A 12929-nucleotide genomic window follows, 5' to 3' on the forward strand; every position below is an offset into this window, starting at 1 on the left:
ATTGCTTTTGCTTATGTTTGCAGGCTGATTCCTCGGGTAGATGGCAGTATGTCGCTGGAGTGCCTGACAGTTAAGTTTCCTTCATGTCGCAGACTGGTGTGGTCATATTGGCAGCACTGTCCTCGTGACATGCTACAGCCGGACACGTAAAGAGTTGCAATGTGAGGAGAAGGCAAGGTTGAAAGAGTGAGTGGCTTAGTTAAATAATACCAGTTTATTTCATGAAATGTATTAAACAACTTAATTGCACTATAATACGTGTGTGTGTAATATGTATAAAGGAATAGAGGAGAAATAATTCTTAACAATAAGAGACATACTGTAAACTGCATAAAAGCTAATTTCATTGTCAATGACTTTCAGTACCCAACATGTTACAACTGTTGATAAGAGGCTCACAGTATAAAATGTTGACGTCATTATGTCTAGTGTTTCGTAAAGAGAAGGTGTTGAAGGAATAGATAATGGAGACGCAATTTGTATTGAATAACCTTCAGTATAGTGACTACAACATTAAATGAGTGGTGTTATAAGTTTATTCAGCAATGTAGAAACAGGATATATTTATGAAGTCTATTTTAACAAAGGAATGCTAGTATAATGTTGATGATAGTTTTTTAAATAATCATTTGAATATAAATGTTTGACTATGCCTGTATACTTTGTATTTTATGACGATAAAGTAATGTCAATATGAACAAAATGACATGAAGGACGAATGCTTCCTGTGGACTCTTTGCTTGGAAGCGATCAGCACTTTGTACTTAACTAGTGACCTAACATAACATGCATTTACGTCATTGAGTTCATACCTTACATTGCAATTGAGGCTAACTACACATGTGTATGACTAGATTTCAGTCTGGTGTGAACAGGGCGCACAGCTGAATAGGACTTAACACGTCCAGCGCCTGAGTGGTCTCTGGGGTCTGCTATCTATATTTTTTGTGCGTGAAGGCAGTCCATATGGCTGTCAGCATGCCACTTTATTTCGCGAGATCTACAGATCTCCTGACGGCTAAATACGGATCGGGCCGCTGTGGCCCTATTCTATCGTTGGGGTTTGGATGGGGTTTATTATAAAATCATAAATCTAAACATAATAAGATGCATATCACTATGAATACAACATTTTATTTTGATCATTATTTTGTAATGAACTTACAGTAACATTGATACTAACGAATGAACATTGCATCGTACTCTCTTGCTTTAAAATGTTCGAAATACAGTGGAAGATGCTGTGAGGAATAAAAATGTAAATGTTTTCTTTTAAATTGGGTTGGGAATATCGACGAGAGTGGGAGGGAAAAAATATTTTCTACATAGTTTAACATTTTCGTCACCAGGTGCTATGCTAAATGCATGGAGTAATTAGTTTTTGTTTTCGCTACTTGGTGCGCTGCTAGATGTAAAAAGTTCTAGCCCGTCCAACAGATGGCAACAAGATCAGTTCCTACATTAGCGCCTCTAGCATGAGTTACGGAAAACTCAGTAAGTTTCGCATCCTGTTATAATTCATCCATGACATCGCCGCGACCCGAAGTGGACTATGAAAATATTCCCGTCGTCGTCGACTTCGTCTGGTCGTCGTCTTTGGCTCGTCATCATCGAATTCATCTCGTCGTCGACTTCATTTCTTCATCGTTGTCGATTTTGTCTAGTCGTTGCCGTCCACTTTGTCTCGTCGTCGTAGTCGACATCGTCCCTACTTGCCGTCGACTTCGTCCCGTCTTCATCGACTTCTCGTTGTCATTTTCATCTGCCTCGTCGTCGACTTCGTCCCGTCTAATTTCGTGTAGGTGGCATTATCGATTTAGTCTCTTCGTAGTTGAAAAGTCATCTAGGTCTCGTTATCGTCTACTTCGTCTCGTCGTCGAAATCGTCTCGTCTCCGCCGTCTTCCTTTTCGTCGTCGACTTCGGCCATGTTCCCTGTCCAGGACGCCGGGATCTATGTACAGGCCTCCGCTTTCAGGATTCCGGGTTCCGGGAAAACTACTTTACGTTCCGGGTCCAAGACTCGCGGACATGGATAAAGAACAACCGGTTCCGGTTAGGGTTCTGGGACAACACTGTCTTCCGGGTCCAGGACAGCGAGTTCCGGATTCAGGACTCAGTTTACGGGTGGAGGACACCCAAACTCCCGGTTCCGGTTCCCAAACTCCGGGTTACGGTTCCCAAAATCCGGGTTCCGGTTTCCAAACTCGTATGTAATCCATCCATAATTGGATCATATATGTAATCCACACAGATTTCATTACGTAAGCAATCCATCCATAATTGGATTACAAATGTAATCCATCCGTAATTGGATTACATATGTAATCCACACAGATTTGGAATACGTATGTCTATAATTGGATTACACATGTAATCCATCCATAATTGGATTACACATGTAATCCATCCATAATTGGATTACACATGTAATCCATCCATAATTGGATTACATATGTAATCCACACAGATTTGGATGTCATATGTAATCCATCCATAATTGGATTACACATGTAATCCATCCATAATTGGATTACACATGTAATCCATCCATAATTGGATTACACATGTAATCCATCCATAATTGGATTACACATGTAATCCATCCATAATTGGATTACAAATGTAATCCATCCATAATTGGATTACATATGTAATCCACACAGATTTGGATCAAGTATGTAATCCATCTATAATTGAATTGCACATGTAATAAATCCATAATTGGATTACATATGTAATCCACTCAGATTTGGATCACATATGTAATCCATCCAAAACTGGATTACACATGTTTTCCACACAGATTGGGATTACATACGTAATCCATCCATAATTGGATCACATATGTAATCCATCTATAATTCGGGGTCCAAAACTCCTGGTTCCGGGTGCCAAACACCGGGTTCCGGTTACAAACTCCGGGCTATGGCTCCAAAACTAGGGATCCCAATCTCCGTATCCCAAACTTCGGGTTACGTGTCGCAATCTCTGGGTTCCGGTCCCAAACTCCGGATAATGTTCCAACACTCCGGGAAGGGTTCCAAAACTCCGGGTACCAGGGTCCCAAACTCCGGGATCCGGGTCGAATCTCCGGTTCCAGGTTAACAATTCCTGGTCCCAATCTCCGTATCCCAAACTCCGGGTTTCTAATCCCAAACTCCCGATTCCGGTCCCCAAACTACGGGTTCCGGGTCCCAAACTCTGGGTTACGGTTCCAAACTCCGGGTTTCGGTTCCCAAATTGCAGGTAGAGTTCCAAAACTCCGGCTTCCGGGGGTTCAAAACACTGAGTTCCGGTATCCAAACTCCGATTTCCGGGTACCAAATTCCGTTTTCCCGGTACAAAACTCCGAGTTCCGGTTCGCAAACTCCGGGGTACTGTTCCCGCACTCCGGGTAGGGTTCCAAATCTCCGAGTCCCAAACTCCGGGTTCAAGGTCTCAACCTCCGGATTCCGGTTTCCAACACTCCGGGTTCCGGTTCCAGAAACTCCGGGTTACGGTTCCCAAATTCTGTGCCCCAAATCTGGGGATCCTGTTCCCAAACTCCGGGTTCCGGTTCCCAAAATCAGGTTTCCGGTTCCAAACTCCGGGTTCCTGGTCGGAAACCCCGGGTTCTGGATTCAAAACTCCGGGTTCCTTATTCAAAAGTCCGGGTTCCAGTACCCAACTCAGGGTTCCGGGTCAGAAACTACGGGTTCCGGGTCCCAAACTCCGGGTTCCGTCTCCAAAACTCAGGGTTCCGAGTCCCAAACTCCGGGTTACGGGTCCCAAACTCTGGGTTACGGTTCCAAACTCCGTGTTCCGGTCCTAAACTCCGGGTTCCGGGTCTCAAACTCCGGACCCAAACGGTCACCAAACTCCGGGTTTCGGTTCCCAAACTGCTGGTAGAGTTCCAAACCTCCGGTTTCCGGGGGTTCAAACGTCTGGATTCCGGTGTCCAAACTCCGGTTTCCGATTACGAAATTCCGGTTTCGGGTTACAAAACTCCGGGTTCCGGTTCGCAAACTCCGGGCTACTGTTCCCGCACTCCGGGTAGGGTTCTAAATCTCCGAGTCCCAAACTCCGGGTTCCAGGTCCCAACCTCCGGGTTCCAGGTCCCAACCACCGGGTTCCGGTTTCCAAAACTCCGGGTTCCGGTTCCAGAAACTCCGGGTTACGGTTCCCAAGCACCGTGCCCCAATTTCCGGGTTCCAGTTCCCAAACTCCGGGTTCCGGTTCGCAAACTCCGGGTTACTGTTCCCGCACTCAGGGTAGTGTTCCAAATCACCGAGTCCCAAACTCCGGGTTCCGGGTCCCAACCTCCGGGTTCCGGGTCCCAACCTCCGGGTTCCGGGTCCCAACCTCCGGGTCCCGGTTTCCAACACTCCGGGTTGCGGTTCCAGCAACTCCGGGTAACGGTTCTCAAATTCCGTGTCCCAAATTCCGGGATCCGGTTCCCAAACTCCGGGTTTCGCGTCCCAAACTCCGGATTCCGGTTCCAAACTCCGGGTTCCTGGTGGGAAACTCCGGGTGCCAGGGCCCAAACTCCAGGTTCCGGATTCAAAACTCCGGTTCCGGTTCCCAAACTCTGGTTTCCGGGTCGGAAACTCCGGGTTACGGGTCCCAAACTCCGGGTTCCGGGTCCCGAACTCCGGGTTACGGGACCAAACTCCGTGTTCCGGTCCCAAACTCCGGGTTCCGGGTCTCAAACTCCGGACCCAAACAAAGGTCACCAAACTCCGGGTTTCGGTTCCCAAACTGCAGGTAGAGTTCCAAAACTCCGGTTTACGGGGGTTCAAAACTCTGGTTTCCGGTGTCCAAATTCCGGTTTCCGGGTACCAAATTCCGGTTTCCGCGAACAAAACTCCGGGTTGCGGTTCGCGAACTCCGGGGTACTGTTCCCGCGCTCCGGGTAGGGTTCGAAATCTCCGAGTCCCAAATTCCGGGTCCCAACCTCCGGGTTCCTGTTTCCAACACTCCGGGTTCCGGTTGCAGAAACTCCGGGTTACGGTTCCCAAATTCCGGGATCCGGTTCCCAAACTCCGGGTTACGGGTCCCAAACTCCTAATTCTGTTTCCAAACCCCCGGTTCTTGGAGGGAAACTCCGGGTTCCGGGGCCCAAACTCCGGGTTCCGGATTCAACACTCCGGTTTCCGGTTCACAAACTCAGTTTTCCGTTTCCAAACTCCGGGTTCCGGGTCGGAAACTCCGGGTTCCGGTCCCAAACTCCGGGTTCCGGATTCCAAACTCCGGGTTCCGTTTCCCAAACTCAGGTTTCCGGTTTGAAACTCCGGGTTCCGTGTGCCAAAACTCCGCGTTCCTGTTCCCAATCTCCGGGTTCCGGTTCCCAAACTCCGGGTTCCGGCTCCCAAACTCCGAGTTCAGGTTCGCAAACTCCGGGTAACCGAACGGTTATACTCCGGATAGGGTTCAACATTTCCGAGAAACAAACTCCGCGTTGCGGTCCCAAACCCCGAGTTACTGATTCAAAATTCCGGGTTCCGGTTCCAAAACTCGGGTTTCCGGTTTGCAAACTCCGGTTTCCAGGTACCAAATTCCGGTTTCCGTGTCCTAAACTCCGGATAACTGTTCCCGCACTCCGGATAGGGTACAAAATCTCCGAGTAACAAACTCCTGGTTCCGGTCCCAAAATTTCGGGATCCGGTTATCATACTCCGGGTTCCAGTTCCAAACTCCGCTTTCCGGGTCGCAAACCCCGGTTTATGATTTCCCAGCTCCATGCCCGAAATTCCGGGATCCGGTTCCCAAACTCCGGGTTCCGGTTCCAAACTCTGGTTTCCGGGTCCCAAACTCCGGGTTCCGGTTTCCAAACTCCATGCCCCAAATTCCGGGATCCGGTTTCCAAACTCCGGAGTCCGGGTCCCAAACTCTGGGTTATGGGTCCCAAACTCTGGGTTATGGGTCCCAAACTCCGGGTTCCGGTTCCCAAATTCCGTGTTCCAAATTCCGGGATCCGGTTCCCATACTCCGGGTTCCGGTCCCAAATTCCTGGTTCAGTTTGCAAACTCCGTGTTATGGTTCCCAAAATTCCGTGTCCCAAATTGCGGGATCCGGTTCCCAAACTCCTGGTTTCGGCTGCTAAACACCGGTTCCCAAACTCCGAGTTCCAGTGCCCAAACTCCGGGTCCAAAACTTCATGTTCCGTTTCACAATCTAAGGGGTCCTGATCCCAAAATAAGGGTTCCAAACACCGGGTTTCGGGTCCCAAACGTCGGGGTCGTAACCTTAAAATGCGGGTTCCTGTCAAACTCAGGGTTGCGGGTCCTAAACTAAAAAAAATTAAAAAAAAAATTGAAGACTCAAAAAGATTTCCAAAACGGCAATATATTAAAAATAATTTCAAGCAACACTTTTAAAAAGATATTTTCGAAAAAGTTAAAAGAAAATTATCAAAAAAATATAAATTGTCAAAAAAATTTTCTAAAAACTTAAAAAAATTGCGAAAAGAAATTTTGAAAATAATTTTTCAAAAAACAGTACATAAAAATTTAAAAAATAAAAAAAAGAATTAAAAAAGTTACAAAAATACATTTTCAAGAAAATTTTTCAAACAAAAAAAAATTACAAAAAAAAATTTCAAAAAAATTATGAACAAAAATTTAAAAAAAATTTAAAACGAATTCAAAAATTCATTTCAAAAAAGTTAAAAAAAATTTCAGAAAAATTTTCAAAACTGAAATTCCTTTTTAAATTTGTTTCAAAATGTTTTGAAATTTTTTTTGAAAAATTTTTTTGACATTTTAGTACAATTTTTTGAAAAATTTATTATTTAAGATTTTTTGAAAATTTTTTTGACAATTTTTGTTTGAAAAATTTTCTCAAAAAAAATTTAAAAAAAATTTACAAAAAAAATTTAAAAAATTGAAATTAAAAAAAAAATTTTAAAAATTTCAGAACAAAAATTTGCTTGAAATTATTTTTAATATATTGCCGTTTTGGAAATCTTTTTGAGTCTTCAATTTGTTTTTTTAATTTTTTGTTTAGGACCCGCAACCATGAGTTTGACAGGAACCCGCATTTTAGGGTTACGACCCCGAAGATTGGGAAACGGAGCATGAAGTTTCTGACCCGGAGTTTGAGCACCGGAACCCGGAGTTTCGGAACCGGTGTTTAGCAGCCTAAACCCGGAGTTTGGGAACCGGATCCTGGAATTTGGGAAACGGAATTTTAGGAACCGTAACCCGGAGTTTGCAACCGGAACCTGGAATTTGGGACCGGAAACCGGAGTACGGGAACCGGATCCCTAAATTTGGAACACGGAGTTTGGGAACCGAAACCCGGAGTTTGGAACCGGAACCCGGAGTTTGGAACCGGAACCCAGAGTTTGGGACCCATAACCCAGAGTTTGGGACCCGCATTCCGGAGTTTGGAAACCGGATCCCGGAATTTGAGGCATGGAGTTTGGAAACCGTAACCCGGGGTTTGGGAACAGGAACCCGGAGTGTTGGAAACCGGAACCCGGAGCTTGGGACGCAGAACCCGGAGATTGGGACCGGAACCCGGAGTTTGTTACTGTGAGATTTTGAACCCTATCCGGAGAGCGGGAACAGTTATCCGGAGTTTGCGATCCGGAACCCGCAGTTTAGGACCCGGAGACAGGAAATTGGCACCCGGAACCCGGAGTTTTGAATCCGGAACTCGGGAGTTTGGGAACCGGAACCCGGAGTTTGGGACCCGGAACCAGGAGTTTAGGACACGGAACCAGGGGTTTGGGACCCGGAACCCGGAGATTGGGGCCGGAACACGGAGTTTCCGACCCGGAAACCTGAGTTTGAGAACCGGAACACGGATTTTTAATCCAAAACCCGCAGTTTGGACCGCGGCAACCGGAGTTTCCCACCAGGAACCCGGAGTTTGGAACCGGAATCCGAAATTTGGGACCCGGAACCCGGAGTTTGGGAACTGGAACCAGGAAATTAGGGCACGGTGCTTGGGAACCGTAACCCGGAGTTTCTGGAACCGGAACCCGGAGGTTGGGACCTGGAACCCGGAGTTTGGGACTCGGAGATTTAGAACCCTACCCGGAGTGCGGGAACAGTAGCCCGGAGTTTGCGAACCGGAACCCGGAGTTTTGTAACCCGAAACCGGAATTTCGTAATCGGAAACCGGAGTTTGGACACCGGAACCCAGACTTTTGAACCCCCGGAAACCGGAGGTTTGGAACTCTACCAGCAGTTTGGGAACCGAAACCCGGAGTTTGGTGACCGTTTGGGTCCGGAGTTTGAGACCCGGAACCCGGAGTTTAGGACCGGAACACGGAGTTTGGAACCGTAACCCAGAGTTTGGGACCCGTAACCCGGAGTTTGGGACCCGGAACCCGGAGTTTTGGAGACGGAACCCGGAGTTTGGGACCCGGAACCCGTAGTTTCTGACCCGGAACCCTGAGATGGGAACCGGAACCCGGACTTTTGAATAAGAAACCCGGAGTTTTGAATCCAGAACCCGGGGTTTCCGACCAGGAACCCGGAGTTTGGAACCGGAAACCTGATTTTGGGAACCGGAACCCGGAGTTTGGGAACAGGATCCTCAGATTTGGGGCACAGAATTTGGGAACCGTAACCCGGAGTTTCTGGAACCGGAACCCGGAGTGTTGGAAACCGGAATCCGGAGGTTGGGACCTTGAACCCGGAGTTTGGGACTCGGAGATTTCGAACCCTACCTGGAGTGCGGGAACAGTACCCCGGAGTTTGCGAACCGGAACTCGGAGTTTTGTACCGGGAAAACGGAATTTGGTACCCGGAAATCGGAGTTTGGACACCGGAACTCAGTGTTTTGAACCCCCGGAAGCCGGAGTTTTGGAACTCTACCTGCAATTTGGGAACCGAAACCCGGAGTTTGGAACCGTAACCCAGAGTTTGGGACCCGGAACCCGTAGTTTGGGGACCGGAATCGGGAGTTTGGGATTAGAAACCCGGAGTTTGGGATACGGAGATTGGGACCAGGAATTGTTAACCTGGAACCGGAGATTCGACCCGGATCCCGGAGTTTGGGACCCTGGTACCCGGAGTTTTGGAACCCTTCCCGGAGTGTTGGAACATTATCCGGACTTTGGGACCGGAACCCAGAGATTGCGACACGTAACCCGAAGTTTGGGATACGGAGATTGGGATCCCTAGTTTTGGAGCCATAGCCCGGAGTTTATAACCGGAACCCGGTGTTTGGCACCCGGAACCAGGAGTTTTGGACCCCGAACCCTGAGTTTTGGGACCCTGCCCGTAGTTTGAGAGCCGGAACTCGGAGTTTGGAACCCAGCCCGGAGTTTGGGAACCGGAACCTATAGTTATTGTTCCCTACCCGGAGTTTGGGAACCGGAAGACGGAGTTTGGGACCGGAACCTGGTGTTTGGGACCCGGAACCCGGTGTTTTGTAACCCTGCCCGGTATTTGGGAACCGGAACTCGGAGTTTGGATCCCTACACGGAGTTTAGGATTACATACGTAATCCAAATCTGTGTGGATTACATACGTAATCCAATTATGGATAGATTACATATGTGATTCAAATACGTGGATTACATATGTGAAACAATTATGCCTCGATTGCGTATGTAATTCAAATATGAATGGAATACATGTGTAATCCAATTATGGATGGATTACATATGTAATCCAATTATAGATGGATTATATATGTGATCCAATTATGCATGGATTACGTATGCAATCCCAATCTGCGTGGAAAACATGTGTAATCCAGTTTTGGATGGATTACATATGTGATCCAAATCTGAGTGGATTACATATGTAATCCAATTATGGATGGATTACATGTAAAATTCAATTATAGATGGATTACATACGTGATCCAAATCTGTGTGGATTACATATGTAATCCAATTATGGATGGATTACATTTGTATTCCAATTATGGATGGATTACATGTGTAATCCAATTATGGATGGATTACATGTGTAATCCAATTATGGATGGATTACATATGGCATCCAAATCTGTGGATTACATATGTAATCCAATTATGGATGGATTACATACATAATCCAAAACTCAGTAGATTACATATGTAATCCAATTATAGATGGATTACATATGTGATCCAATTATGGATGGATTACGTATGTAATCCCAATCTGTGTGGAAAACATGTGTAATCCAGTTTTGGATGGATTACATATGTGATCCAAATCTGAGTGGATTACATATGTAATCCAATTATGGATTTATTACATGTGCAATTCAATTATAGATGGATTACATACTTGATCCAAATCTGTGTGGATTACATATGTAATCCAATTATGGATGGATTACATTTGTAATCCAATTATGGATGGATTACATGTGTAATCCAATTATGGATGGATTACATGTGTAATCCAATTATGGATGGATTACATGTGTAATCCAATTATGGATGGATTACATGTGTAATCCAATTATGGATGGATTACATATGACATCCAAATCTGTGTGGATTACATATGTAATCCAATTATGGATGGATTACATGTGTAATCCAATTATGGATGGATTACATGTGTAATCCAATTATGGATGGATTACATGTGTAATCCAATTATAGACATACGTATTCCAAATCTGTGTGGATTACATATGTAATCCAATTACGGATGGATTACATTTGTAATCCAATTATGGATGGATTGCTTACGTAATGAAATCTGTGTGGATTACATATATGATCCAATTATGGATGGATTACATACGAGTTTGGAAACCGGAACCCGGATTTTGGGAACCGTAACCCAGAGTTTGGGAACCGGAACCGGGAGTTTGGGTGTCCTCCACCCGTAAACTGAGTCCTGAATCCGGAACTCGCTGTCCTGGACCCGGAAGACAGTGTTGTCCCAGAACCCTAACCGGAACCGGTTGTTCTTTATCCATGTCCGCGAGTCTTGGACCCGGAACGTAAAGTAGTTTTCCCGGAACCCGGAATCCTGAAAGCGGAGGCCTGTACATAGATCCCGGCGTCCTGGACAGGGAACATGGCCGAAGTCGACGACGAAAAGGAAGACGGCGGAGACGAGACGATTTCGACGACGAGACGAAGTAGACGATAACGAGACCTAGATGACTTTTCAACTACGAAGAGACTAAATCGATAATGCCACCTACACGAAATTAGACGGGACGAAGTCGACGACGAGGCAGATGAAAATGACAACGAGAAGTCGATGAAGACGGGACGAAGTCGACGGCAAGTAGGGACGATGTCGTCTACGACGACGAGACAAAGTGGACGGCAACGACTAGACAAAATCGACAACGACGAAGAAATGAAGTCGACGACGAGATGAATTCGATGATGACGAGCCAAAGACGACGACCAGACGAAGTCGACGACGACGGGAATATTTTCATAGTCCACTTCGGGTCGCGGCGATGTCATGGATGATTATAACAGGATGCGAAACTTACTGAGTTTTCCGTAACTCATGCTAGAGGCGCTAATGTAGGAACTGATCTTGTTGCCATCTGTTGGACGGGCTAGAACTTTTTACATCTAGCAGCGCACCAAGTAGCGAAAACAAAAACTAATTACTCCATGCATTTAGCATAGCACCTGGTGACGAAAATGTTAAACTATGTAGAAAATATTTTTTCCCTCCCACTCTCGTCGATATTCCCAACCCAATTTAAAAGAAAACATTTACATTTTTATTCCTCACAGCATCTTCCACTGTATTTCGAACATTTTAAAGCAAGAGAGTACGATGCAATGTTCATTCGTTAGTATCAATGTTACTGTAAGTTCATTACAAAATAATGATCAAAATAAAATGTTGTATTCATAGTGATATGCATCTTATTATGTTTAGATTTATGATTTTATAATAAACCCCATCCAAACCCCAACGATAGAATAGGGCCACAGCGGCCCGATCCGTATTCAGCCGTCAGGAGATCTGTAGATCTCGCGAAATAAAGTGGCATGCTGACAGCCATATGGACTGCCTTCACGCACAAAAAATATAGATAGCAGACCCCAGAGACCACTCAGGCGCTGGACGTGTTAAGTCCTATTCAGCTGTGCGCCCTGTTCACACCAGACTGAAATCTAGTCATACACATGTGTAGTTAGCCTCAATTGCAATGTAAGGTATGAACTCAATGACGTAAATGCATGTTATGTTAGGTCACTAGTTAAGTACAAAGTGCTGATCGCTTCCAAGCAAAGAGTCCACAGGAAGCATTCGTCCTTCATGTCATTTTGTTCATATTGACATTACTTTATCGTCATAAAATACAAAGTATACAGGCATAGTCAAACATTTATATTCAAATGATTATTTAAAAAACTATCATCAACATTATACTAGCATTCCTTTGTTAAAATAGACTTCATAAATATATCCTGTTTCTACATTGCTGAATAAACTTATAACACCACTCATTTAATGTTGTAGTCACTATACTGAAGGTTATTCAATACAAATTGCGTCTCCATTATCTATTCCTTCAACACCTTCTCTTTACGAAACACTAGACATAATGACGTCAACATTTTATACTGTGAGCCTCTTATCAACAGTTGTAACATGTTGGGTACTGAAAGTCATTGACAATGAAATTAGCTTTTATGCAGTTTACAGTATGTCTCTTATTGTTAAGAATTATTTCTCCTCTATTCCTTTATACATATTACACACACACGTATTATAGTGCAATTAAGTTGTTTAATACATTTCATGAAATAAACTGGTATTATTTAACTAAGCCACTCACTCTTTCAACCTTGCCTTCTCCTCACATTGCAACTCTTTACGTGTCCGGCTGTAGCATGTCACGAGGACAGTGCTGCCAATATGACCACACCAGTCTGCGACATGAAGGAAACTTAACTGTCAGGCACTCCAGCGACATACTGCCATCTACCCGAGGAATCAGCCTGCAAACATAAGCAAAAGCAATGTTATAGCTCTAATATCTCTATGTTTCATATCAACAA

At 45.1% G+C, this 12929-nt stretch overlaps 1 protein-coding gene and 1 long non-coding RNA gene across 5 annotated transcripts in view; one reads left to right on the forward strand and one right to left on the reverse strand.

Annotated features, from left to right (window-relative positions):
• LOC138704451 (uncharacterized) overlaps positions 1–12929 on the forward strand; it is a 514719-nt gene that overhangs the window by 322592 nt on the left and 179198 nt on the right. Inside the window, exon 4 of one of the 2 annotated variants that reach the window (XR_011333350.1) lies at positions 24–725. The exons of the other annotated variant lie outside the window; for it this stretch is intronic. This is a non-coding gene — a long non-coding RNA (uncharacterized lncRNA). Of the gene's footprint in view, positions 1–23; positions 726–12929 lie in introns of those variants that run through there. 2 annotated transcript variants of the gene reach the window in all.
• LOC138704449 (uncharacterized) overlaps positions 1–12929 on the reverse strand; it is a 165008-nt gene that overhangs the window by 418 nt on the left and 151661 nt on the right. The window contains exon 5 of one of the 3 annotated variants that reach the window (XM_069832330.1): positions 12160–12869. The exons of 1 other annotated variant lie outside the window; for it this stretch is intronic. In XM_069832330.1, the coding sequence (XP_069688431.1) occupies positions 12743–12869 (127 nt within the window). In that variant the 3' untranslated portion in view covers positions 12160–12742. Of the gene's footprint in view, positions 1–12159; positions 12870–12929 lie in introns of those variants that run through there. One more of the 3 variants, XM_069832332.1, reaches the window with a different exon arrangement.

Source organism: Periplaneta americana, chromosome 8 (assembly GCF_040183065.1).
Source record: "Periplaneta americana isolate PAMFEO1 chromosome 8, P.americana_PAMFEO1_priV1, whole genome shotgun sequence".
NCBI lineage: Eukaryota > Metazoa > Arthropoda > Insecta > Blattodea > Blattidae > Periplaneta > Periplaneta americana.